We start from the raw sequence: 25761 nt of genomic DNA on the forward strand, positions 1-25761 counted from the left end.
TCTAGAGAATTAATGGAAACACACACACACACACGCACACACACACAGCAGCACCCTCTATATTTAGTGTTTTCATTTGGCCCTTATCGCTCCATTGCCAATTAAGAGAGGCTTTTCATTAACAGCTGGGTTAATGAATGATGCCGTGCTAATGAATGAAGCGACTAAAGGTAACAGAGCCTGCACTGAGCGCGCTAATCTCTGAGAAAACAGCCTAATTGATTAATTACACACATAAATACACTCAAACACACACTCATGGTGTTTCCCCGTGCAATTAAACAAATAAAAACATAACAATAACAACACAATCATCTCACACGAGTTCCGAGTTCAACCCGAACACGCCGATAAAAAACTGTAATCACACTGTGTGTAATTATATTGATTAAACCTGGTTAACATTGTGCTTCATGTTCCAATTAACCTGCACACACACGCTGCTGACAGCTCGACATAATGACACTGCACACACACTATATCACACACACACACACACACACACACACACACACACACACACACACACACACACACACACACACACACACACACACACACACAGACAGACACACTGACAGAAAGGCCATTACACAACCTGGATGTTGATTATCCGTCTAAACATTAAAGTGATAAAAACTTAATTGAACTTAATTAAAACATAATTGATGCTTCGCTGTGATTGGACAAAAAGACCAGCTGATGTTTCTACATTAACGGATCTCTCTCTCTCTCTCTCTCTCTCTCTCTCTCTCTCTCTCTCTCTCTCTCTCTCTCTCTCTCTCTGTCTCTTACTCTCCCTCTCTCTCTCACTTACATTTCAGTCCACATGAGCTCTACTGATATGAAGCACAAACCTGTTTAGGGACAAGAAAAGAAGCTATACTAAAACGGGGAACACACTACAAGATAATCAGGCCGATTTTGTCCGTACAGTCCGTGTTCACGCCGTCTCCACCACTTCATCCACAGTTTGTTCTTTTTTTCTTCCTGAATTTTCAGTAAAAAGTCCAAAAACTATCATTACCAATTCTTCCTGCCCGTCGTCCGCATTGTTTGTTAAATCTAAATTTAGATTTAGTGAGATTTCCAGTTGTGAGAGTCGGACTCTGGTTGTTGATGCATGAATCTGTTACCTCTTTCCCACCTAAATTTAGCGTGTTGACGCAGGTTTTTCAGACCCAGGAAGACCTGCTTATAAATGCCGATTGTCTCTTTTCCCATTGCCAGTGGAGTATCCTGCTTTCGGTGTCTTATCTGCTGCGTCACCGTCTGACGTCACAAACACGCCCGAAACTGGGTTAGTAACCAGTGAAGATGTTACGGTGGTTAGGTCTTCATTGTATCTATTAGTCATTCAGTCAGTTTATCAAACTCGCCGCCGACAAATTTGAAACAATGTTCAAGCGCTGCTTGGACGGAGACGGGCAGAATTTGTAGCTGAGATGACAAAGAGTTGCATAAGTTACTGACGGAGCATAGCATCGCGCCGGAAAGGGGGCGGAGATTAGCGCGTCAAGTGGGGTTTTGTGTTCCTATCATGCCGATCGAAGCCGAGGCGATAATGACCCGGGTCTGCTGCAGAGTCATTTGACACGGGTCTGAATGCCGATTGTAGCCTTTCCCATTAAGGAAAAAAGCCGGATGTTAGTGAGTTTTTAGTTTAGTTAGTGTGTGGTGTGCTGTTTGGATCATATTGTTGCTCTCCACACACTATAGGAACAAAACTGTTCAATCTATCTTTATTTGTTGTCATGTGTGGGCTCTCTCTCTGTTAAGATTTTAAAAAATCTTTAGTGCGGGCCAGGCTTAAAGAAACTGGCTTATTACTGGCTGTCAGGTGTCATTGGGTTCTACGAGGGCTCTAGCAAGTCATTTGTTGGTTGAAATCTGGCTTATTACAGCCGTAAGAACCCAAAATAAACAGATTTTGCTGAGATTAAACACCAATAAACAGGTTAAAATGATGCTGAAACAACTACTTAGTAATGCAGATTTATAAACAGTCTGAATTCAAGCTTTGTCTGGTCCATCTGCAAGACAACAAGCAGACAACTTTTAAAAATGCTTGTTTTTTGAATGGAGTTTGGTTTGACGATTTCTGATGCTACTTCAGGACACCAGGAGAATTTTCAATGATTAAATTTTAGATTTACTTACATGACTAAGCATCCTGCAAATTTCTCACTTAAGTATAAATATTTTTTAACTATTTCTGTGTGTTTTGCATATGTGTAAGTATTTATAGTATATTGTATATATTTGCTCGTAAGAAATTGTTTTGCTTTCGGCGTGAACACATCATTCAACATCTAAAACACTTCCAAACCTAAGATATAGATTTGTGTTTTATGGTGAGCAGATTTGGCTAATTCTGGTCTCTAAGTGTTGTTTAAAGAGATTCACCTTTCATTAATTCTCTCTCACCTAAACACACACACACACACACACACACACACGCAGAAGCTGGGCCTATAACTCAGCTGTCCGGAGCGAGGGGGAATGAGAAAGAGAAAGATGCAGGAGCTGAGGGAGAAAAAGAGGAGAGAGGGAGGTGGAGGAGGGGTGGATGACAGGGGGGAGGAGGAGAAGGCGTGCTGCCCTGCTCCAAGGTCAAGCTTGTCATGTCAGCCATGACACATAGCTCCCAGCATGCCTTGTTAACCTTCCAGGATCGGGTGCTCCTCGCTTCTGTTACTGCTCTGTTTAAAACACACACTTCCTGTTCTTTGGTTCACAGCGGGCTCAATTCAGTTTCTTTCTTTTCCATCAGAAGTTTCTTTTTTTGTCTTATTCATAGTTTTTGCATGTCGGATGATGAAGGCCAGTTTTCTTTTTGTGCTTAATTACGTACTTTAAATGAAGGGCTATGTGGATGAAACAGTATGTTTATAGAAGAAATGAAGGAGAGAAGGGACGGAAAGAGGAAGAGGTGGCACTGTAAAAGAAGTATGACAGAAAAAAAGACAGAAAAGTGAAGAAGACAAGAAGAGGAAGAAATTGGAGAGGTGATGAGGGGGAGGTGAGGAAAAAGAAGCAGAGGAACAAGGAAAGAGGTGATGGAGGAGACATACACACAAGAAAAAGGTGATGAGAGGATGACAAGAAAGGAAGAGGCGGATCTTTAACAGCAGCAGGTTCATGAGGTGAAAAAATTAGACAGGATCGGGCGAGCGAGGAAGATAATGAACCAAACACAGAAGAAAGAGAGAGAGGAAATGGTGACTGCTGTTCAGTGATCAAAGAAACAGCTGCTTCACACAAGCACACAGTTTGACCCCTGAAACTGTGTGTGTTCATGCGTGTGTGAGGCTGCACAATGCTGGGACTTTGTTTAATCAAGTGTGTGTGAATATGAGAGTGTGTGAGGAGCCCCTCTCTCTCCATCCCCCCCAGGTTGATTTTTCTCCCTGGTGTTTACTGCTTCCTCTCTCCTCGGACGCTTCCAGCGCAGAGAAACTTTGAACAGAGCTAGCTGTCTTTATGCTAAGCTATCGGCTAACGATGTCCTTACAGCAGTCAATAGATGTTTTTTATGGTTTTTCATGTAAGATAAGGCAGGCCGGTTCCCCGTTTTGATGATCAAATTTTGCTCTCAGAAAGATGGCTAATAAGAATCTTTCCTAAAAAGCTGAACTGCTCCTTTAATGTGAAATCAGTGATGATGGAGACGTGTGGACCGTTTATTTCTCTCCCTCTGCATGCAGGTTAAGAGCTTCAGCTCGCCCTGTTTCCTTTGTGCTGAAGCCTTTTAAACACTTCTAGGTGAGCTGAAAGGCCACTGCTTTGTGCGTGTGTGTGTGTGTGTGTGTGTGTGTGTGTGTGTGTGTGTGTGTGGTCAGCCCCATGCTGCGACAGAGAGTGACATTTCCTCTGCACTAAAAGCTAATGGATAAATACAGGTGTCTCCCTTCAAACACCACCCACTCTACAGCTGGAGAGAGGTGGAGGGAGGACTACAAATTGCCTGTTTGATGAAGGTGTCAACAGTGTAAGAGTCCTATGCCTCTTATGTTACACTCCAGGTTGTTCTCCTTCACTCTGTGAACCTACAGCTATGAAAGTAATGCATTATCGCCTACGTGATCCCCTTGACCCTCAGTGTCTCATACAGACACACAAGCAGCCTTTAAGCGCCTGACACCGAATTTGTAAGTTCCCAATTAGAAAAAAAGCTAAAAATGTTCATTAGGGCTCCATGAGTCTCATGTTTTACCTGCAGGTTTATCATCTTTTCTGTTAGTGTCGAGTGTCAACTAGACATTTAAACATCGCCGACGACTTCTGTCTTCGTGTTTTTTAACCACATTATTTAACGGTAAGAAGGATTTTAGAGAGACACATTGTTAATTCCAAACTGCTTCTGTTTATGTAGCCACAGCGTTAACGAGCACCTGGACAAGGTGCCGCTGATAACGGGAATACATTTATTTACAAGCCACCAAGTGCCTGCCTCGATCATCCAGACGACATGATCAGTAACAGCGCATGTTTACAGTTTACAGGCAGGTGACACACAGACTCTGCAGCTCAGCGCTCAGCTCAGTCTGTGCTCTGATGATGAGCTGCTCTTATGTGATATCACACAGACGTTTCCTGTTGATAAGTCATGGAAAGAGAGAAACTGGCAAGTTTTCCTTTTGCACCGAACAACAATAAAGTAACAGCTTGAGGTGTTTCAGTTGATTTGCCTCCTTATCAGACGTCCTGCGATGTGACTACTGCACATGCGCACATTGCAATTGTTAAACGTGACGACGTGCAGCCCTAACATGCAGTGTTTCTGTGATGGTTAAACTGGAAGAATTTAGGCACAAAAACAGTCACAGCACAAAAGAGGTTGACACTTCCTGTTTTAAAGGAAAGACAATAAGTGAATTTGAAGGTCAAAACATTGGAATTATAAATTTGCTGTTTACAGCTTCAGCTTTAGAGGACTTCTCCAGAGGATTCAGCACATTCCCTGACTTTCCTGTGATATTCCAGGATTTCCAGGACGAGCAGGAGTCATCTTACTGTCTGTTCCAGTCCTGCTGTGCAGCACACAGATCAAATTCAATGACCCTTTAACCTCGCTCTGTCTCCCTCTCTCACTCTGTTCCCTCCCCCTCCTCCATCCTCCATCCTCCCTCGTCCCCTGAGGTCACCGGCCCATCACTCCCCCACAACATCCCCCTCCCCGCCTGCGGTACTGCTGTGGTAACACAACACTGACCGGTGCCCGTTACCATGGCAACCGTTCCCCTGAGGAACCCCCAGCATCCTCAGCAACCACAGGGCGACTCCTGAACACAACAGAGACACACACACAGACAGACAGCATTTTCCAAGACTGTTTCTAGTAAAAGAAGGTGGAGATTCACCTTCCCATCAGCAGGTCTAACTATAGACTGAGAGAGAGAGAGAGAGAGAGAGAGAGAGAGAGAGAGAGAGAGAGAGAGAGTGAGAGTGAGAGTGAGAGAGAGAGAGAGAGAGAGAGAATATACAGAAGACAGACAGAGAGAAAGAAGTAGTTCTTGTGCTGCACTGTGACTTCTGTAGCTCTCAGTTTAAGACGGATTTGACCATCCACAGCTCAGCAGGCAGGCCAAACATTGACACACATCACTCGTTAAATGCAGCTAAAAATCTATTTTGGCGAATAAAATAAATATGAGACGACACTGGAGGGTTGTATTTCTGCAGTATTTACACTACTCCATTCAACTTAGATTATAAGATAACGTTAAGATCTGCATCGACTCTGCACACAGGGGACACATATGACGTCCGCAATTTTTGGATTGACCCTCGCTGTGCACCGTTTCTGTTGTTACGCTTCCTGCATGTGGCTAGCAATAATACAGCCGGGCAAAACCTTCCCTGGGAAGAGAGGCCAACTTTTAAAAATGTGACGGCATACAGCTGATGTTCAACAACCTAGGGCTGTCACGGTACTGACTACTTTTTATTGAATACTAACAATAAAAAGTATGTGATATTTAGTGCAAGAAAAGGTAGACATTAAGTTGTGTCTTCCCTTCTTCCTGATATAAAGTAGCGTGTGGTACTTACGGGAGCTGACGGTGTCCACATACTGAGGGAGGTAGGGAGCCCACAGGTCGATAGTGTCCTTACGTCCTGATTGGCCAATCCTTCTTAACTCAGCCAACAGGAGAGCTTGGGCTGCTTCACGCACCTAAAACAGCACAGAGGGTAAAGTTATGAGTATGACTATTATTCGTTTCAGATTAGCAGCCATGTTGGAGATTATGCTTGATCATTTTAAATGCCCATCATCTTAGTTTGAACCAAAATAAACAGACATGATCCATTTGTTGGATTGGTTAAACAAATAATAAATGTAACAGTAAATGTTTTAAAGATAAATTCAGTGTAAACAAGTTGCAAAATTGCCGATATATTGATTTAAAAAAATCCTAATCCTGCTGGCCTGGAAGCCTTCGCTTGACGCTGTTTCTACATTATACTGTATGTGTACATACAGTATAATGTATGTGTATGTGTTACCTCCAGACAGCGGTCCTGCCATCTCCTCGCCAACATCTCCAGCAGAGGAGGTCTGAACTTGTCCAGGCCAAGTAGGTCAGGGAGCATCACGCAGTGCATGGCTGCCAGCTGGCTCCAACCTGCACACACACACATACACATAAACACAGTCAGAAAAGGACGACCACAGGATTATTCTCTTATCTCCAAGCCTCTCATGAGCTCACGCACAAACCTCACTGCTGTCACATGAAAACACTTTTGTATTAATGACATCCCAGATAATATCAAAGGGTTGGTACAGAGCAAACAATATGCAGATGATGTACCTCTTCTACAGCTTCTAAACAAATTAATCTCTAATGGAGGTGCTAGAGGAAAGGTCAAAGGGTGGCAAAGTAACGAGGATTCATCCTCTTTGGACCAAGAATGTCTACAGCCTATTACCACTGCAATTCTTGGTAGTTATACCCATGCTTTATTAATGGACTGGACTCACACTACAAATCATACTGCTACAACTGTTGCTGTTACTTACAACAACTATAGTTCTATTAATGCTGTTGCTTACAAATACTACTCATGCTGTTGCCTCTGTCACCTCTGTCATGTTGCTGCTACAACAACCACCTCTACCATTTCTACTACTTCTATTTTGGTCTCAGTTCTTCGTTAAGTTGCTCCTTTGTGATGTAAAAACTATTTCCACATGACAGCAGTGAGTCTCTCACATCCTTACACACCCACACAGGCATAATAACCTCGTACTTAAACGATCCTCACACACTAACAACAGCTGAATACAGGATGGTACTTTAACTGAGCGTTACTTTCAGTCTTGGTTAGAGCAAAGTTCTTTGTTCTGCTAACCAGAGCCTGTTTGATGGCATTTAACAGACAACAGATAAACAGAACTGTCAGGTGGATCAACAAAAGCCTGTTAACGATACCTTGGCATGATGAACTTAAAGAGTGTTTTACTACGACACTACGGTGTGTGCAAGACTTTACTTGTAAACAGATTAACCATTAAAACATTGTAGGATTATAGAAGTTCTACGAGAACATTTCATTCTGAGTCAAAATGTCTTGGTATCGCTTGAATTGGGCTCAAATCCCGCTGCATCAGTGTGAGCCAAACTAATGGCATGTATTCATATTTCACACCAAACACAAGATGTACACCAGCTTTCATATGGTTATTGGTTGATACTCAACACAAACCACGGACCTTACTCACATATATTAGTTCAATATATGGTTTCCAGAGGAGATGTATGTATGAAATGCACTCGGATGGACATTGAATTGCTTTAAAGTTGGAAAGAAATTCCGTACAAATTTCTTTGCCAAGGGCACCGTGTAAACTTACCTCCGCCATGGGGATAAACAGGGGAAACTCAAACCATTATTACAAACACAATGCATTCAGGAAAAGTCAAATGTAGAGGTTGACAGATTTATTTAACATGAATCAAACAAAAATAAACATTTTGTCAAATTTGTCTGCAACCAAACTCTCAAAGTATTCAATCAGAAAACAACAATCAGTCAACCTCTAGATGCAATTTTTGCAACACTGTCTTGCAGAAACCTCAATCTTTAAAATGATTGATATGTATAAGATTCAAAACTCTGACCCCCGTTATTACAATATAATAGCCACTGCTGCAAGACTGTTGAGATGAGGTTCATGTTGCATGGATAGTATTACCTCTGACTGTTGCTGGCAATCTGCCTTCCTAGACATACCTTAACTACCTAACTTGTGCATGTGAACTTAACAAGGTATATGATTAATGAATAACACAACAACTTGATGTGCTTATGTTAGTCTAAAAAACATTTAGTTAGTGATCCCAAAAAGTACTAGGGAAATAGGACCAATGTTGTAGATGGCCTTAACTAGCTAAAACAAAAACTGCTCCTGCCAACTACTTCTACGTCGACTACCTACTTCTTGAGCTAACTACTCTTACTTTCCAGATTATAACTTCAGGTACAAAGTTTGGGTACTTAAAACATGTCCTTTCCATGCTACTTCTATCTCTAATGAACATATATTTATTTTCCTGTTAAGATTTTAAATAAAAAACTACCACAGTTTCAGAAAATATGATGCATGTTTGTAGATTAAACTTCCAAAACAGCTCAACCAGCTACAAATGTAAAAAGCAACACATCATCAGGCATCGGTAATAATTAAAGTATATATGATGTAGCACTCAAAGGGTCCTTTAGATACTACACTGGGAATATTTGTATTTGGCACTTTATGTACATTTAGCCAATAAAAACGTGACAATATTTACTTCTACCTGAGGGACGTTTACAATGCAGGCCTTTTCCTTATAATAGAGTTTTTCTTATTGAGGACTTTTGACTTTTATACAAGTTAAAGATCTGAATTCCCCCTCCATCACTGGCTAGAAGTGAGAAGAACACTAAATCAATTTAAACTCTTTAATTGTTTTACTGCATTTAAACACCTTCTGCTGATTATTTCAAGTGGCGCAAAAAATGTGAAGTCTTTCTTTTCGATCACTGCTGCTGCTAAAATCTATTGCTGATTGTATAAAAAATTAGGTTTCTGCAGGGCAGTGTTTTGGGAACAAACAAAATAAAAACTTGACATATCCACCAAAATTGCAATTTACCTCGGCAAAAACTTTCTAGGCAATTTAAGTTCTAAACTAACTAATTATTCTGGGATCAATGAGCCTCTGAGTGCATGCTTGCTTTATACCATATAAAAATGAATAAAAATAACTTCTTTGTAAATTGGAAACTAAAGGTTATCAGCTTTGAAAGGCACTTTAATTCCCTATAGAAACCACAGACATGGCATCATATCAGAGCACATTCATTGTGTGGGTGGATTGGGCAACAAGCCTCCGAGATAAAAGCCAACATCCTGTTAAAAATAAACATTTATTATAAGAGTTTAAAAATAAAAAACAGCATTAGACTCCCAACTATGAACGTAAAATGATTCACTTTAGTTAAGTTACAAAAAACATTCAGTTATCTGTTTGTTTGTTTTTACTTTAAACGCAACTTTTGAAACGTGTCCCTCTTCAAAATGTACGAGTACAGTGTCAGATCGATGTGCCGCAATTGTAAGAAGGGGGACAAAGTTAGAGTTGTTGCTGAGCACAAATTAGAGTTTTTAATTTGGTCCGTTTAAATCATTTTTGTGGGCTTGTTTTTCCCCCCAGTGAGACACTCCCCATTCCATCAGGTGGTGTAGCAAGCATGCAAACAGTGAGCACAGAGAGACTGAAACGTCAGGACACATGGACATTCTGATAGACAGACAGGTAAACCGGGAGACAGACAGGGCAGGACTGCACAATACTGCCAACAACTGAGAAGAGACAAAAGACCGGGGCATAAGGACTGCAGCCAGTGCGCTCTCAAACCCATCAGTCCAAACCTCAGGAAAGTCTGCTTGTTTGCTGATGATGCAGCTCTTAATCTCATCAAGTTTTGTTGCACCATGAGACTTAACTCCGTGCCCGCAGGTTTTGTAAACTTGGATATAAAATTAGAACAATTGTTGACATGCTAAACAGTTTCAAAAGCCTCATTCTGAGTTTCTGTTATGACCATTGTGGTCAGAAATTGTTGAATTTGTGGGAGAATGGCTCAAAATGTGCAATCGATATTGGCTGAAGATTGATGGTACTTTAAGTACTGGTTTTGTACTCGATAATGTTGGGATAATTTGCTTCCATACTTTTAATTTCCAATATTTTGACTTATATTGGGGAGGTTAAACTGCTAGCCTTTGCAGATATTGATAACCTGGTTTGATTTCCCAGGTTCTCAGTTTCTCTGCCAAAAGTTTTGCATCATTGAGATGTTGGAGAAAGGTTTGAGAGCAGACTGAACTCAGCGATGACGGACAGGCAGATACACAGACAGTACTGTAGACAAAAACAAGGACAAAGACGCTGCGAAAAACTGGATCTAGACACCTGAGATGAAAACCTAGCACTAGCTGCAGGAAAAACAAGACTGACGCAAGTAAAGAGAAATGAGGTGATGAGAGACCAGAAGGAGAGAAATGGGAAAATAGTGGGGTGATGAATGATGGAGTGGAAAGAGGAGAGGTGAGGAATTGTGATAGCATCAAGAGAGAGTGAAGTCAAGAGATAAAGGGAAAACAGAAATAAGAATGGTGAGTGAAAAATAATAACTAGAGATGAGAAGGAGAAACAAAAAGAGTAAAAATAGAGGAGAAGATCTATGAAGCAGAAGATCTCTACAGATACCGATAAGTAACTGGGAAAAGAAAGGATGACTGTGAGACTTTCCCTAAATTGTACCCTTCAGTTCAGTCTGTACCTTCATTGACTGAGAGGATGTTATGAGAAGCAGGGCCGGGGCTGGGGGAGCCAGGGGCCCCCAGAGCCCCAGCAGTAGTAACAGTGCTGGTGTTGGCTGTGGCAGCTACAGCAGCTTGTAAAGGAAGAGAAGGAGAGAAAGAGCCAAGAAGGAAAGAACAGATTAGGAAGGCATTAGTATATACAGCAAACGGAGAGAGGAGACAAGCAGTCAGGACGCAGGGAAGAAGAATTTGTAGTTAAGTGACACAAGAACAAATAACAACATAAAAAAACAAAAAGGAAGCCCTCACATGAAAGTTAAAAAAAATACTTAAAACTTCCTTCACGCAAATGGAAGTCATGTTGGGTTAACATCAAATCTGACCACACATCCGACGCCCAACTTATCCTAACCACAGTTAGGATATGGTTAAGATTAGGGAGAGATCATGGTTATAGTTAGAAAGAAAGAAAATAATTGCAAGTCTGCGACAGGGCGTGATCTGCAGTCTCCTAGATAAAGGTCAGACAGAAATATCCACCATCTTGAGCGCCAAACCCTTATCTGACACACCGTTAGCAGTGAATGTTAGCATTGAGATATTTCACGAACAATGGCTTGGTGCGTAGATATGGTGCAGAAAGTCCAAATCACGGGAGCCATTTCCCTACAAACCACCTCAACTACAATGGTATTCAATATTAGTGGTAGGTTTTACTATATACAAGCAATCTACTATTAGTGTACTATTACCACCAATTCTTATGTGATCCAATGTAACAGGTTAAGCACTTCGTACTTCGTGCTTCGTACAATTGGAAATCATGGCAGAAAGTTTGAAATTGATCACATTAATTTATACATGTGAGTGTACACTGATGAGCCATAACATTATGACCACTGATAGGTCGAGTGAATAACATTTATGATTTCGTTACAATGACCCGTCAGTGGGCAGGGTACGTTAGACAGCAAGTGAACATTTTCTTCTTGAAGTTGACGTGTTGGAAGCAGGAAAAATGGAGTAAGGATGTGAGCGACTTTAACAAGGGCCAAGTTGTGAAGGCTAGATGACTGGGTCAGAGCATCTCCAAAACTGCAGTTCTTGTGGGGTGTTCCCGGTCTGCAGCGGTCAGTACCAAAGAAAAGTGGTGCAAGGAAGGAAAACCAAGTCTTACTGATGCGGATGGGAAACGAAGGCTGGCCCGTGAGGTATGATTCAAAAGAAGAGCTACTTTAGCTCAAATAGCTGAAAAAATGAATGCTGGTTCTGACAGAAAGGTGTCAGAACACACAGAGCATCACAGTTTGTAGTGTATGGAGCTGAGTAGCCGCAGACCAGTCAGGGTGCCCATGCTGACCCCTGTCCACCGACGAAAGCGCCTACAATGGGCACTTGAGCATCAGAACTGGACCGCGGAGCGAAGGAAGAAGGCGGCCTGGTCTGATGAATCGCATATTCTTTTACATCACGTGGATGGCCGGGTGCGTGTGCATCGCTTACCTGGGCAAGACATGGCACCAGGATGCACTATGGGAAGATGGCAAACTGGCGGAGTGTGAAGCTTTGGGCAATGTTCTGCTGGGAAACCTTGGGTCTTGCCATTCATGTGGATGTTACTTTGACACGTACCACCTACCTAAACATTGTTGCAGACCAAGTACATTCCTTCATGGAAACAGTATTCCCTTTCAACAGAATAATGCGCCCTGCCACACTGCAAACATGGTTCAGCAATGGTTTGAGGAACACGAAGAGTTCAAGGTGTTGACTTGGCCTCCAAATTCCCCAGATCTCAATCCAACCGAGCTTCTGTGGGATGTGCTGGACAAACAAGTCCGATCCATGGAGGCCCCACCTCGCATCCTACAGGACTTAAAGGATCTGCTGCTGGCGTCTTGGTGCCAGATACCTCAGAACACCTTCAGAGGTCTGGTGGAGTCCATGCCTCGACGGGTCAGGGCTGTGGTCAAGGCAAAAGAGGTCCTACTCAATATTAGCCACGTGGTCATAATGTTATGGCTGATCGATGTATGTAAGTCTCACAAATTGTTCAATATATATCTAGGATTCAGAATCAGAGACTCTGCTATGCTAAAGTGAATCAGTCAAATTAGTAAAATCACTGAATTTGTTGATACCACAATCTTAGCAAGAAAAAGAGAAACTTAAAAAGAAAAGAGAAAAAAAACTAAAACTAACTGATCTAAAACAAAGACTAGAAACAGGAAAATAAACCTATGCAGAGAAAAGTTACAAGATATTGTAAATTTTCATACATGTCAAAATTATACATCAAAATTAGCTGTTAGTTTAGACATGAAGACAAACTTCAGCTTCGACCAGGACGCAGAGGTTTCAGACTGTGGCACTAGCATTTTTCAACAAATATTATAGGTTAATTTTAAAAAAGAACATACACCTTGTTTACAAAAGGATGACCAACATATCTCTGTTGGTAAGATATAATTGGCTGTTTTATATTGTAATAAAAAAGTTAATTTGTTTTTCTTTTTGCTTGGGCCAGAATCCTGAAACCTTTATACTGTGGAGATAGAGCAAGTTAGTTTTCAGATTGAACACTTGGCAATTGACAAAGAAAGAAAGCCCAGCTTTTCTCACAGTCATAAGATCATGTTTTAAACATATATGTTATAGAGCATTTATCTTTTTAAAACAATCATAGACTCTATGCAACAAGTACAAAATTAAAAGCTACTCAAGGTAGTCAATACTACCACAGAGAAAACATGGAGCACAGACGTGACAGAGAAAACAGCTACAGCAACATTTACATCAGTTGGTGGTAAAGAAGGAAAGAAAGACAAACAGAGTAACATTGAAAGAAAAATGTGTGAGATTAAATTCAGAAAAGTGAGAGAAATATTAAAGAGAGTGTGTATGTGAAAGAGAACAGGCAGCAGGCTAAAGCCATGCAGTGAACAACCTTGTGATGATGAAAGGAGACAGAACCAGGAAAGATAGAGTGATGACGGCTGTGGGCAGTCAACAGCATTTGTCAGCATTTATGCAGAAAAAAAAGAAAAAATTCGATGAAAACCTGCTGTATGAGGAGGTTAAATATCATTTTGCATCGTATTGATGTGTAAGGACTTTAAGAACTGAGCCAGTGGCTCTTGGAGAGACTTTTGGTAAAACCGCAAAATAATCGGGTATGCAGACGATACTTGAACTTTCATTTCTAACTTGACAATTCAGTGCCTGAAAAGTCAACAATCAGAGGAATCATAAATGTAATGTTATCATGTTACTGCAAGTACATTAAATTACAAGATTATCTTGTGATCAGCTTTAATGTTTTTTATATTAAACTATGACAAAGAAAGGGAGATTTAAAAACAATTGTTACTGTCCAAAACCACCTCTTGTGTGTGCTCTACCTACAAGCAGTGGTTTCTTCCCCATCAGATGCTTTTGGTTCATAAACAATTCTCACTGAACTATTTTAGATTTTGCTCAGCCCTGGTTCCAAGCATGCTGTGATTCACCAAGGTCGGTTGAGTCCCTAGTTCATGCTCAGATTCATATTTGACCCTGGAAAAAAACAGCACTGCAGCTGAAACAAATAATTTCATACGAACAGTTTGTTCAATTTAAAAACATTTAAGAGTTTCTGATTATTAACTTTAAAGTGACACATCTTTTTAATGAGTCTATGTTGAGTGTCTTAACACCTGCTGATCTTTTTAAGCTCTTTTTTTACCACCTTGTTTATTGAAGGAAGCCAAACTGGAGTAATACCGACATATACTATATATTTGACTAACCCAAACTGCTTCATCAAGCAGAATGGACACACTTAAGTATTACTTCACTCAACAAAAGTTTGGCTCTGAGGAAAATTTTGTACAATAAAGTGCGGGAAAAATCACATGGAAATGAGCTAAATTAGCTAGATTAGCCGCTAAACCAGTGAAGAGAACTCACAGTCGTAGTTACATTGTAAAACAATCCAATATGCAGATGATACTTTAATAATCACATCTAACCTAATCAATCAGGTATTCAAAGTTGAAACTCTTACTATATCAATTGAGGCCTCAAACTTTGCTGATGTTCAACATAATACATACAGACTGTACATGCTATCAACATTAAAATACGAGTAAAATATAGTTTAGTTTAAAGAAGGTTGGCAGCGACACACCAATAACAAAGTGTTGACATAGCTGTGTAGACTTGAAGAGATTCCCACAGTTTTTCAGTGGCAATTAAAACTTGGATGTTGATGTGAACACTGACAAACACTTCCTCTTGTTGGCGTTGATAGGTCAGTGCTCTGACCTTTCTTCTCAGACTCACCTGTTCTGCGTTTTCCAGTAGAGCCGATTACACAATCCAGCAATTACTCACACATCTTTGAGTGTTTTCATAAAGACCATGGCATCATAAAATAGTGGTAAGATGGAGGATCAGAATGCGACCTGTTAGCCAAGGTTGGCTGGAATTTCTACAATGTCAGTGTTTACTGTCACTCTTTATCAGGTGTGCTAAAAAATATTTTCCTCGTCAACTGATTTAAGTTTTCTACATCTGTATGAATTGTCTGGTCAAAGGAACATAGGAAAGAACTGAGAAATTGATTTTTCTACTGGTATCAGATCGCTTCAAGGTTTTAAGTCACGGATCGGATAATTTTTCGGATCAACAAAAAAACAACAACAGCAAAAACAAAAGATTCGTCGGTTCATCAGTTCATTAATCGACTTAACGTTTGTAAGGCAGTTTGACTTGTCTCTCTGGATTCAGAAATGATTGTTTTCTCTGACCAAATAAAAGGATTACTAATGTTTAGTATTTCAACAATTAACTTAGTAAATAAAATGTTATTATGAATCAAACAAGTGAAAGACAAACCTACAGAAGTCAAACCCATGGAGTTATCCTTTGTTCCCATCAAACTGAAAATGTCTTGGAAAAATAAAAGTTTGTGCGTTTGTGGTAAATGTTGTCAGAGTGTGGACAAAAGTAGGAAACAGATAAAGGTTGTTGAAATCTTTTCTGCATCAATGTGGACACGATAATAAAATAGTGACTATAAGGTGTTTGAAAGTGTGTTAAATTGTGTGCACCTTGCTCTCTTGGTTAATCTCACTGTAAATGCTGCAGTATATCAGAGGGGCCTCCTCATTTATTTCCATGTGAAAAGAGACGGTGAGCAAGGTTAACAGCGCTCTCTTTCACAAAGCCTCTGACACACACACACACAGAAACACGCACACACACACGGGGCAGGTTGGAGTAGCTGGCTGAGCAAAGGTCACGGCCGAGCGTTCCCCCTCAATGGTGGTGAATAGGCGTGTGGCGTGAATAAGTCCACACGCTTGTCACGCTTGGCCTCCATTAAGGCGTGACAATAGCTCCAAAAACCACGCCTACCCCTAACACCCGAGGGTGCCACCCATGGCATATGTGTGTGTGTGTGTGTGTGTGTGTGTGTGTGTGTGTGTGTGTGGTGTGTGTGGTGTCGGTATTCACAAAGACTTGATTTTGGAGTGTGTATTTGTAGGTATTGAGCTTGTTGTGTGGTAGGTAGCTGTGCGCGTGTATGAGTGTGTGTTAGGCAGATGGTGACGGCTGGTTAAAATGTCCCCTACAGTGAAGCAGAGCAGGTTTTCCTCTGCAAAGAAACACTCAAAAGTTCACATTTTCCACCTTCACTGAGTGGAAGTGACACGTTTTTCTCTCCTTCTGCATAAATGTTTATTTTATCCACCTCTCTTTATGCATTTTTATTTAAGTTAAGCTTGATTTATGATTATGTTTTGAGGAATTATGCTACAGCATAAAAACAGGAGCGGTGCTATTTGTATTGCATGTGTGTGTCACTTTTTGGATAAGCTAACAAAAACCACAACCTAAAAAGTTGTTTAACCTTTAAAGATTAAAGGTTATCTCACATCTAATTGTGTTTTTTTTGCAGATTTTCAAATGAATTTTATTGATAAATTCTTGACAATCTTAGCGTTATTCAGAAAATTGGTACAACTAAATAGTGCTAAAATCTAATGAAATTTAGGTGGATTACTTTATTTCCAACAACAAAAATCTCTGTATTCTGATAGCGATGAAGCAGCCTTCAGACCATTGAAGAAAACCAAACAGTTTGTTTTTGTTTTGTTAAACAGTCACAATTTGGTGAGAGTTTATGCACCAAAACTACTCGGTAAGTTGAGAAGTAGGGATGGGTATCATTAGGATTTTATCGATACCGGTATCGATACTGATACTGCTTATCGATACTCTTATCGATACTACTCTCCATTATTTAGTGCAAAAATAAAGATGTCTTTATTAGCGTGTCTGAAAATGGGGGGTTAGGGGATGTGGTCATCTTCCTACAGTAACAACAGTTAACATTAACAGTAAATGAAGTAACAGTTACAATCATAAGCAATAGAAAAAGAGTTTTCTGGCTGTCATGGCAACTCAAAATTCACTTTCTAGCATACCTTCCAACTGGACTCCACTGACACCCATCCCTACGGATGAGATTACGGTTTGGGCTAAAATAAGACCTTAACGATGACTCATTAAACCATGCCCACTTCAGTGAAGTACCATGGTATTAGTGTTAACTGATTTTGTGATCAATAGCATCAAACAAATCCCTTTACCCTTTACAATAGTAGTTCATATGACTGTTTTTTGATCTGCCACTGCTCTGACTAATGTTTGGTTACTCCTTGGTTAGTCAGAGAGATATAGTGGTCATGGTTAAAACAATCTCATCTGCATCAAAGTAATTAACATCGACCCATTCTAACCTCCTAACAAATAAGCTTGCAGAACTATAACAATGCTGCAACAACTTCAGAGAGAGACAACATTTTTTATTTCCAGAAGTAATCTCTGAACTTGTGGCAAAGGAAGGCCGGAACAGTACATTTCCCCCATTAAGAAGAGAGAGAGCTCTAAAACCCGTCATGTGAGCTTAGATTGAGGTTAAAATGTGTACTTCCAAGTGAAACTGTGTCTTTGTTTTCCTAAATCAGCTGCAGTCAGAGCTTTACGCTCTAGCTGAAGTTCAAACCACTCTGCCCTCGTGTCAAAAACAGCAGAACCTGCCTTTAAAGGCCTGCTGACCGAGGAAACAACAGCGGCTTCCTCCTGTGATATTTCGGTGTTTTTTCTATAACTCTCTGTGGGTTCAATTGCCGGTGGGCTGTATTATTAAACCCCCGTCTCCTCCCTCCCGCCCTCCCCGCAGGGATCCCGGGGGTGTGTGAAGCGAGCGCCCCCTCCTTTTGTACTTACCTTGTTTGATCTGGGCCTGTAGCGCCGGGTTGGAGGGCTGAGGGGGGGGCTGCGTCCTGCGAGGAGTCTCCGGGGTTCCTCCTGGTCTGGGAGGCCTGGAGGAGGATCACAAAGAGGAGGCATGAAATATTAAAAGGACCAGGGAGGAGAGAGGAGGGCCAACACACACACACACACACACACACACACACACACACACACACACACACACACACACACACACACACACACACACAAACCTAAAATACAAAGAAACACACTCACAGAAACACATACATACATAAAAACAGGAGTTCACCCATATTTTTTTTACTTCTGTTTCCTGAAACCAACTGCTTGAATTTCAGTGTGTGTGCGTGCGCGAGTGTGTTTGGAAGTGTGTGTGATTGTGGGTGTGCGTGTGTGTGCGTGTGGGTGTGTGTCTTCTCAGGCTCCAGTCTATTGAATTTTGGGTGGAGGACACAATCCTGAGCCTGAACAGACTGGAGGCGTCTAACTTCCAGAGACACACCAACACTTCCAATACAACAATCAATACAGCGATCAATAGCAGTTGCCAGGCAACAAATCACTGACAGGAAGTTAAAAAATTAGAAGCTAAAAAAGTCCCCAAAATCAGCTGCAAGACATTTTTGGAAAGGGATATAAAGCGTAAGTTTTTTGGTAAATTAAATGAGATTTTTATTATGTATTTTATAAGTACTACACGTACTTTAAGGTACTGTTACTGTTATCCTTATGTCACAGAATTAAATGGACCTTATTTGATTAATTTAAGTATCATAGAAGGAAAAAGTGGAAAACTAAACTTGGATTTTACTGAACATAAACTACCAATATATTCTTTTCTATTTATATCCTGATGAATCTGTTGTAACACACAAAACTTATATTATTCAAACAACTTGCAGTGAGCAACAGAGCATAAGAACATGTGCATCCGCATGCCCCCCCAACACTCACCGGACCCACACACCTGCTCTCAGTGCCCTTTCACTACAACACACTCACACAAATAAAAGCACTGACAACACCTGACTCACACACAAACACACTTTCTTGTCAATAGGCACTTTTGGCCAAGAGAAACTATTTCATAGTGTTGAGAACAGCTGGAGGACACTTGTCCATTTTCATTGTGTTCACACTGCAAGAACTGGAACAATCGTATTTCTTAGGACAACATTTAGAGGGACTAGAGCTCCTGCTTCAAAGAAGGTACTGAAAACACAAAACCCTGAGTGAGGGAAGCGTGCACTGATTGGTATAACACATGAGCCAATACAGCAACAGATACCACCATCTTCAAAAACCTGTGTAACTGCTTGTAAAAGACTCTCAGAACCTTTGGGTTATTGCCGGATGATGATTTACTCTCTGGAACTAAATTTGTCTGGGGCTTCTAAATGACTCAAAAAAATGATTTCAAAAATCTCGGCCAAGACATCCTCGACAGTTCGCTGGTTATTGTTCAACATCTCACCAGCAATTTAAGATGCAAACACAGATTTGTAATTGAGAGATGATGCCTATGAGCAGATTTATATTTGCATTCATGTGCAGATATCTATTCGTAGAGCATCTGATGCGGAGGTAGCGGAGGTACACATATTGATGATAGGCCAATATGTTGCACGTCTTGCTCTCAACACAGACTGTTTTCATGCATTAAAAAAGCCATATTAAAGGTCATTTGTCCATACTAATTGGGCAAGGATTGGAAACCAAAGCTCTTCCAAAAGCAAAAATCCCTCACCTACAGATTCTGCATCCATATGAAGATATCTGTTAACAGAGAACGAGACTGGTAATTTTTAACTCTGTCATCTTTGGTAAAAAAAAACCTCCCTCTCTGTGTTTGCATGGACAGGTTTTCTGTGATGTACTTCAGTTGATAGAGTACAACATAAATTGCGCCATCTTTAAGGATTATCTATGAATACCAAGTCTTGCCAAACTACTCAGGCTGAATGTATATATGTGATGCATTTTGATATCACACTTCATCAGTTCAGTTTGTGGCTTGTTAGTGTAGCTCATGTTGGAATCGGAGCACTGCTTTTGGCCCTTACATGTAAATGGTAATGGACTGTACTGATACAGCGCTTTTCTAGTCTTTGGACGACTCAGAACCACTTTTACACCACATGTCACATTCACGTGGCGAAGGCCTAATCTCCAATCAGATTTATGCTCATACGCGATGCCCGGCCACCGGGAGCAATTTGGGGTTCAGTGTCTTGCCCGAGGACACTTCGACATGTGCCTGTAGCAGTCAGAGGCCGAACCCCCAACCTTCCTATTGAGAAAACCGACTCTACCACTGAGCGACAGCCGCCCCGACGCGTTTTGTTGAACATGTATAACGAGCTGTAAAATGTTGTTCTAGGTTATCTAAATAAAATCTAAATCCAGTAAATCAATTTAAGTTTATTCAGTTCAAACCAAAGAAAAGCAACTCGCTGCAAAATTGTTTAAATGTGGCTCAGCTGCCAAGTCTTTTTTTTTCTACCCACATATTAAACATAATGAATTAAAATGGAATTGTGGGGCACAGACATGTGTATTAATATATTGGAAAGTGAAAATCAACCCATATGGACGTGTGTAGATTAGAGCTCTTTCAATGTGTCCTTCTGTCCTATCTTCAGTTCATCTTCACTTTTCAATCTGCAGTGCTTACTGTATGCTCTGCAAGCATACCAAGCAACTTGTGTAAATTCTTAATATAATTTCTAGGAGAAGAAAAACAAATTCTCCCAAAAGCCCTTCATCCTTATGGAAGTCAACACTTATGATGACCTTCGTCCACACTGAAGCACCTGACCAACAGGAAAACAACTTCATGTTTCTTCTAATTCAGCCAACTCTTAATGATGTCCTGGAAAGAAACGGCTTCATATGATTCTCAAGTTCTCACCCAGAGTTGCTGATTCTGTGGTTGTCATGATGAAATACTAAAACACCTGAAAGAGTTAGGGCGCACGTCTTTTCAAACTCATAGTGAGGAACCTTTCCTTCCGTCATAAATGTGGGATGGGGAACATGAAAAAGCCAAAAACCCAAACACCTTCAAATATTCACATCTGCTCGTTTGGAGTGGAGAGAGCCGGAGAGAAGATCCTTGTTTGAGTTTCATAAGGAAGTCAGCTTCTACCTGTAGCTGCCCAATCACCTTCTCTGAAATGGACAAACTATACAAGAGGAGTTCTTTGCTTCTGAGGAACTAATAAAGTTTTCAGACTGTACGTGTCCTCCGTCCTCCTGCTGTGGTGCACTTTGTTCCTAATTCTATAGCTGCCTTTTCCTATTTATCAGCTCTGTCTGTCCCTAATTATTTATTTACTAGTCACAAATGAGAAACTTGGAACTCTGTCTGGACTTGGCTATAAGCACAACTGACTGGACTTCAGTAGAGAATTGCCTTGAACCAGTTCATTAGGGACCTGACTTAGACTCGCCCTAATGGACTGGAGACTTGAGCTGGACTCGTCTCAACTGACAATCCAAGTAAACTTTACTGAGACCTGAACTGGACGTGTCGATTGACTGGAGACAGGCTTTGAGAAACTACGACTTGACTTGGGCTTGGCTATACGGACATCAAAATGGACTTTACTCTGATTGGAGTATACCATGGAGTTTTGTTTATTAGGGACTTGCTTTGGATATGACCTCAAGGACTTGAGACTTGGACTTGTCTCTACTGATGTATCACCTGACTTTGAGTTGAGATTGGCTTTGTGAAACTTGGCTAAAAGGACACCACAATGGACTGTAATTGACTGTTGACTTGTGACTAGAATCTGGCTTGCCCTCAAGGACTTGAGGTTTGTCTTGGACTTTTGGCATGAGATTCCTTTGAGAAACTAGGTTCTTGACATGGACTTGGCAATAAGGACACAAGGCTGGACTCTAATTGAGACATGACTTGTCCCAGTTGACTTGGTACCTGACTTAGACCCTTCAAGGACGCAAGACTTCAACTTTTCTTAACTGATGAAAGACCTGGCTTGGACTTATCTCGATTGGGACTGAGATTGGGATTGAGACTTTGACAGCCTTTGGAACCTGACTTGAGACTTGGCTTTGAGAAACATGTTATTTTTCTAAAAATACACAAGCCCTAACTTTACTTGAGACTTGACTTGCCCCAGTTGTTTTTGGATCGGGCTTGCTCTCAAGGACTTGACACTAGACTTGGACTTGTCTCAACTGATGCAAGACTTGGCTTTGACAGTAAATGAGAATTGACTTAAGATTTATTTAAGAAACAAGAGTTTTGACCTTGACTTGGTTATAAGTTGACTTAGCAGTTGACTTAGACCCCTTCAAGGACTTAAGACTTTACTTGGACATAACTGGCTTTGAGAAGCTTGTTAGTTTGCAAAAAGGACAATAAACTTGACTTTACTTGAGACTTGACTTATCCCAGTTTACTTGGGACTTGACTTAGACTTGCGCTCAAGGATTTGAGACCTATTTTAGACTTGTCCTCAACTCTCTGGACTTCTATCAAGTGGCTTTGACAGGACTAGGGACTTGACTTGGACAAACTCGGGACTCAGTTGACTGGGATTTGACTTTCACTTGCCCTCACGGACTTGAGACCTGATTGAGACTTTTAAAGGCACTTGAGACATGACTTGTTCAAATTTATTGGGACTTGACTTAGAATTGTCCTCAAAGACTTGAGATTAGATTTGTCTCATGTGATGCAAGACCTGACTTGGACTTCTCTTGATTGACTTGAGAATGGCTTTGACAAGACTTAAGACTTGACTTGAAACTTTGAGAAACTATGACTTGACCTGGACTTGGCTTTAAGGACACGAGACTGGACATTACTTAAGACTTGACCTGTTTCATTGGACTTCACTAAGACTTTACCTCAGTGACTTTAGACTTGACCTGTCCTTGTAGATTTGGTATTTAACTAAGACCTGCCCTCAAGGATTTAAGATTTGAATTGGTCTTATCCCAACAACAGTTACACTTGAAATGAACTCAAATGGATATGAAATTGGCTTTGAAAAACCTGGGACTTGATTTGGGTTTAACTAAATATCAAAGCCAGTTTTTACAAAAATTCTATGAAGCAAATTCATTTAGTGACTATATCCCTCACACAGAGAGCACTAGTTATAGTCTAAATACAGGTAAAATACAAAATCAGAGAAGGCTGCTAAAAAAAAAAAATCAGCTTTCAACCTAACATGTTACTCTCTCTCTTTCTCTCTCTCTCTCTCTCTCTTTCTCTCTCTCTCTATCTCTCTCTCTCTTCGAGTCTTCCTCGCTCGCCCTCCCTTCAGGGTTATTCTGTGCAGGTTTGACGAAATGATGAAATGTTGTGTTGGTGTTACAGCAGCAAGACCTTGACCTCTGTGTTAAATCTTTCAGAGTACAATGAGAGCTCAGACAGACTAAACAATTAGCTTTACACACACACACTCTCTCACACACACTCACACACACACACACACGCACACACTTCATTCAGTCTATCATTGTGTATGTGTGCAGCGCCTGCGTTTCCGTGCTTTGAATTTAATCTAGTTTCGGTCTCAGCTTGTTTGGGTTTCTATGATTTTATTGATTGATGTCCCCTTTATATTAAAACAAATAAATTAAAATTTTAAAAACATACAAATGTGGTACTATCCTGTGTTTGTGTGCGCGTCATTACCTGACGGGGGCTTTCTTCATGTGCTCTCCCACAAAGGTGGCGTTGGTCATGCCCATCAGAGTGTTGGCCAGTGAGATTACAGACAGGAGGTGCTGTGTGGTGACGGCCCTCGACACGCCGTACGTCCCCTTCCCCACGATGTCGGACAGACTCAGCTTCAGACCCGTCATCAGGGACAACTGCCGCAGCAAAGACTCCTGGGAAACAGAGGCAGACAAATGAAGCAGGTATAGTAGTGATGGAAACATGAGTGACCTGTAACCTTGTTCATGTGTATGTTTACTCAGACACTATATACTGTGTTATGATGCTGTCAGCTCCCTCTTCTCTGATATAAGAAGATTCCACATACACTGTGAGCAGTAACAAAAAACCTTTTTCTGTAGACTGACCTGATGTTCTCTGTAATGTCTCAGTTTGTTATTTGTTGGTGTTCACTTGTTTTATTGACTTCTGAAAGTGCTACAGAAACATCAATAACTTTCTGATACTGCTTTATCTGTCATGTCTGAAAGAGCTCTGTAATTGTTCAGAGGAAGAAGCAGACGCCAACGCTTGTGTTCTGCAATTTAATCCCATCTTAAATATTTATTTATGTTAATGATTCAAAACAGCCTTATGTATTTGGGGCATGTACTAATTGTTGATTTGATGCACTTATCAAATAATAACTCCAAGTGTAAAAATTAATGACAGTAGTACTCACAGCTGTGTCTTTGCCTGTTAGCAAAAAAATATATTAAATTTACAAGAGAAGCTCATTGTGAAAGCAAAAAGTCTAACCCATATGAGACATATGCTGTCTGTTCCTCAACCTCTAATACGACCAACAGAAGCAAACTGATGCCTCTACAGATGGCAGGAAACATGTTCTTATACCTACACATTCAGACCAGACTAACGAGTTAAATATGTGCTGAAGCTGCACCATATATCGTTAAACAACCGCAATTGTGATGTGTGCATGTGCAATCGTCAGATCGCAGGACGTGCGATAGTGAAGCAAATTGAGTATCTCGTTTTCCATCACTAATCTACACATTAGTGCAGCTCTTTATTAGAGCACAGAGTGGACTGACCACCGTGCAGAGTCTGTGTGTCACCTGTCTGTAAACTGTAAACATGCGCGCAACAGTCACAGATTATTTCGGGGTGATGTTTGATGCAGACGCTCCGTTACACGAGATGGCTTATAAGTGAGTTTATTTCCATTATCAACAGCACCTCGGCACAGTGCTGGTTAACGTTGTGGCTACATACACGCACCGTTCAGGAAGCGGACGTGCCGCACAGTATTTACTTTTAGCAGCTACACCTGCAGCGCACGCACGGCTCGAGGTTTTGTGTGCCGACAGGAAGTGGGATACTGTGAGCTTTCCTTTTTAGAAAGTTACTGCCACCAGGCTGATCACGCTAATTAAACACACAAACATATTGTAGACGACATCCTGTATAACACAACTTCTCGTCACACAGCATAAATTTAAACATGTTTCAATGTATTACGATTTCAATTTAAAATTAGATTTTAATCAAAATTTCAAAATATTGGACCAAACTTTGAACATTTTAAGCCTGAAGCAGAGTGGAAACAGAATTGTTTGGCTGTACATCAGACAGACAGGTTACCTTGAAGGTGGGCAGCATGAGGGACATGTGACCCCCCCTGGAGATGAGTCCGAAGGAGATGGGGCAGTGTGGTCTGAGCATGCCCAGTCGCTCCAGGCAGATGCCGTCCAGCTGTTCGTTGAGACCCCAGGCGTGCAGGCAGGACATGAAGAGCTTGGCCGTGTCCATCGTCAGGTTGTACTCCAGCAGACTCAGGGACTTGGACTTCTCCTCCCGCCTCCTCATCTCCTCCTCCTCTTCCTCGTCTTCATCCAGCAGGTGCTCCTTGATGGTCTCCTTCATGGTCTCCTTCACCTGGTTTGGACAAAAGACGATTTAATTTAAAGACAAAATAAATAAATTGGAA

The 25761-nt window shown here is 41.0% G+C and overlaps 1 protein-coding gene across 1 annotated transcript in view; it reads right to left on the reverse strand.

The window, feature by feature from the left end:
- LOC138605065 (WD repeat-containing protein 7) overlaps positions 1–25761 on the reverse strand; it is a 112054-nt gene that overhangs the window by 60791 nt on the left and 25502 nt on the right. Inside the window, exons 17-21 of the mRNA XM_069677143.1 lie at positions 25416–25709; positions 23787–23983; positions 18101–18195; positions 6511–6629; positions 6055–6178 (exon numbers count right to left, since the gene is read on the reverse strand). Of these exons, the coding sequence (XP_069533244.1) occupies positions 6055–6178; positions 6511–6629; positions 18101–18195; positions 23787–23983; positions 25416–25709 (829 nt within the window). The remainder of the gene's footprint in view (positions 1–6054; positions 6179–6510; positions 6630–18100; positions 18196–23786; positions 23984–25415; positions 25710–25761) is intronic.

Source organism: Semicossyphus pulcher, unplaced genomic scaffold (assembly GCF_022749685.1).
Source record: "Semicossyphus pulcher isolate SPU_LCO1_2020_fin unplaced genomic scaffold, fSemPul1.0.p SCAF_28, whole genome shotgun sequence".
Taxonomy (NCBI): domain Eukaryota; kingdom Metazoa; phylum Chordata; class Actinopteri; order Labriformes; family Labridae; genus Semicossyphus; species Semicossyphus pulcher.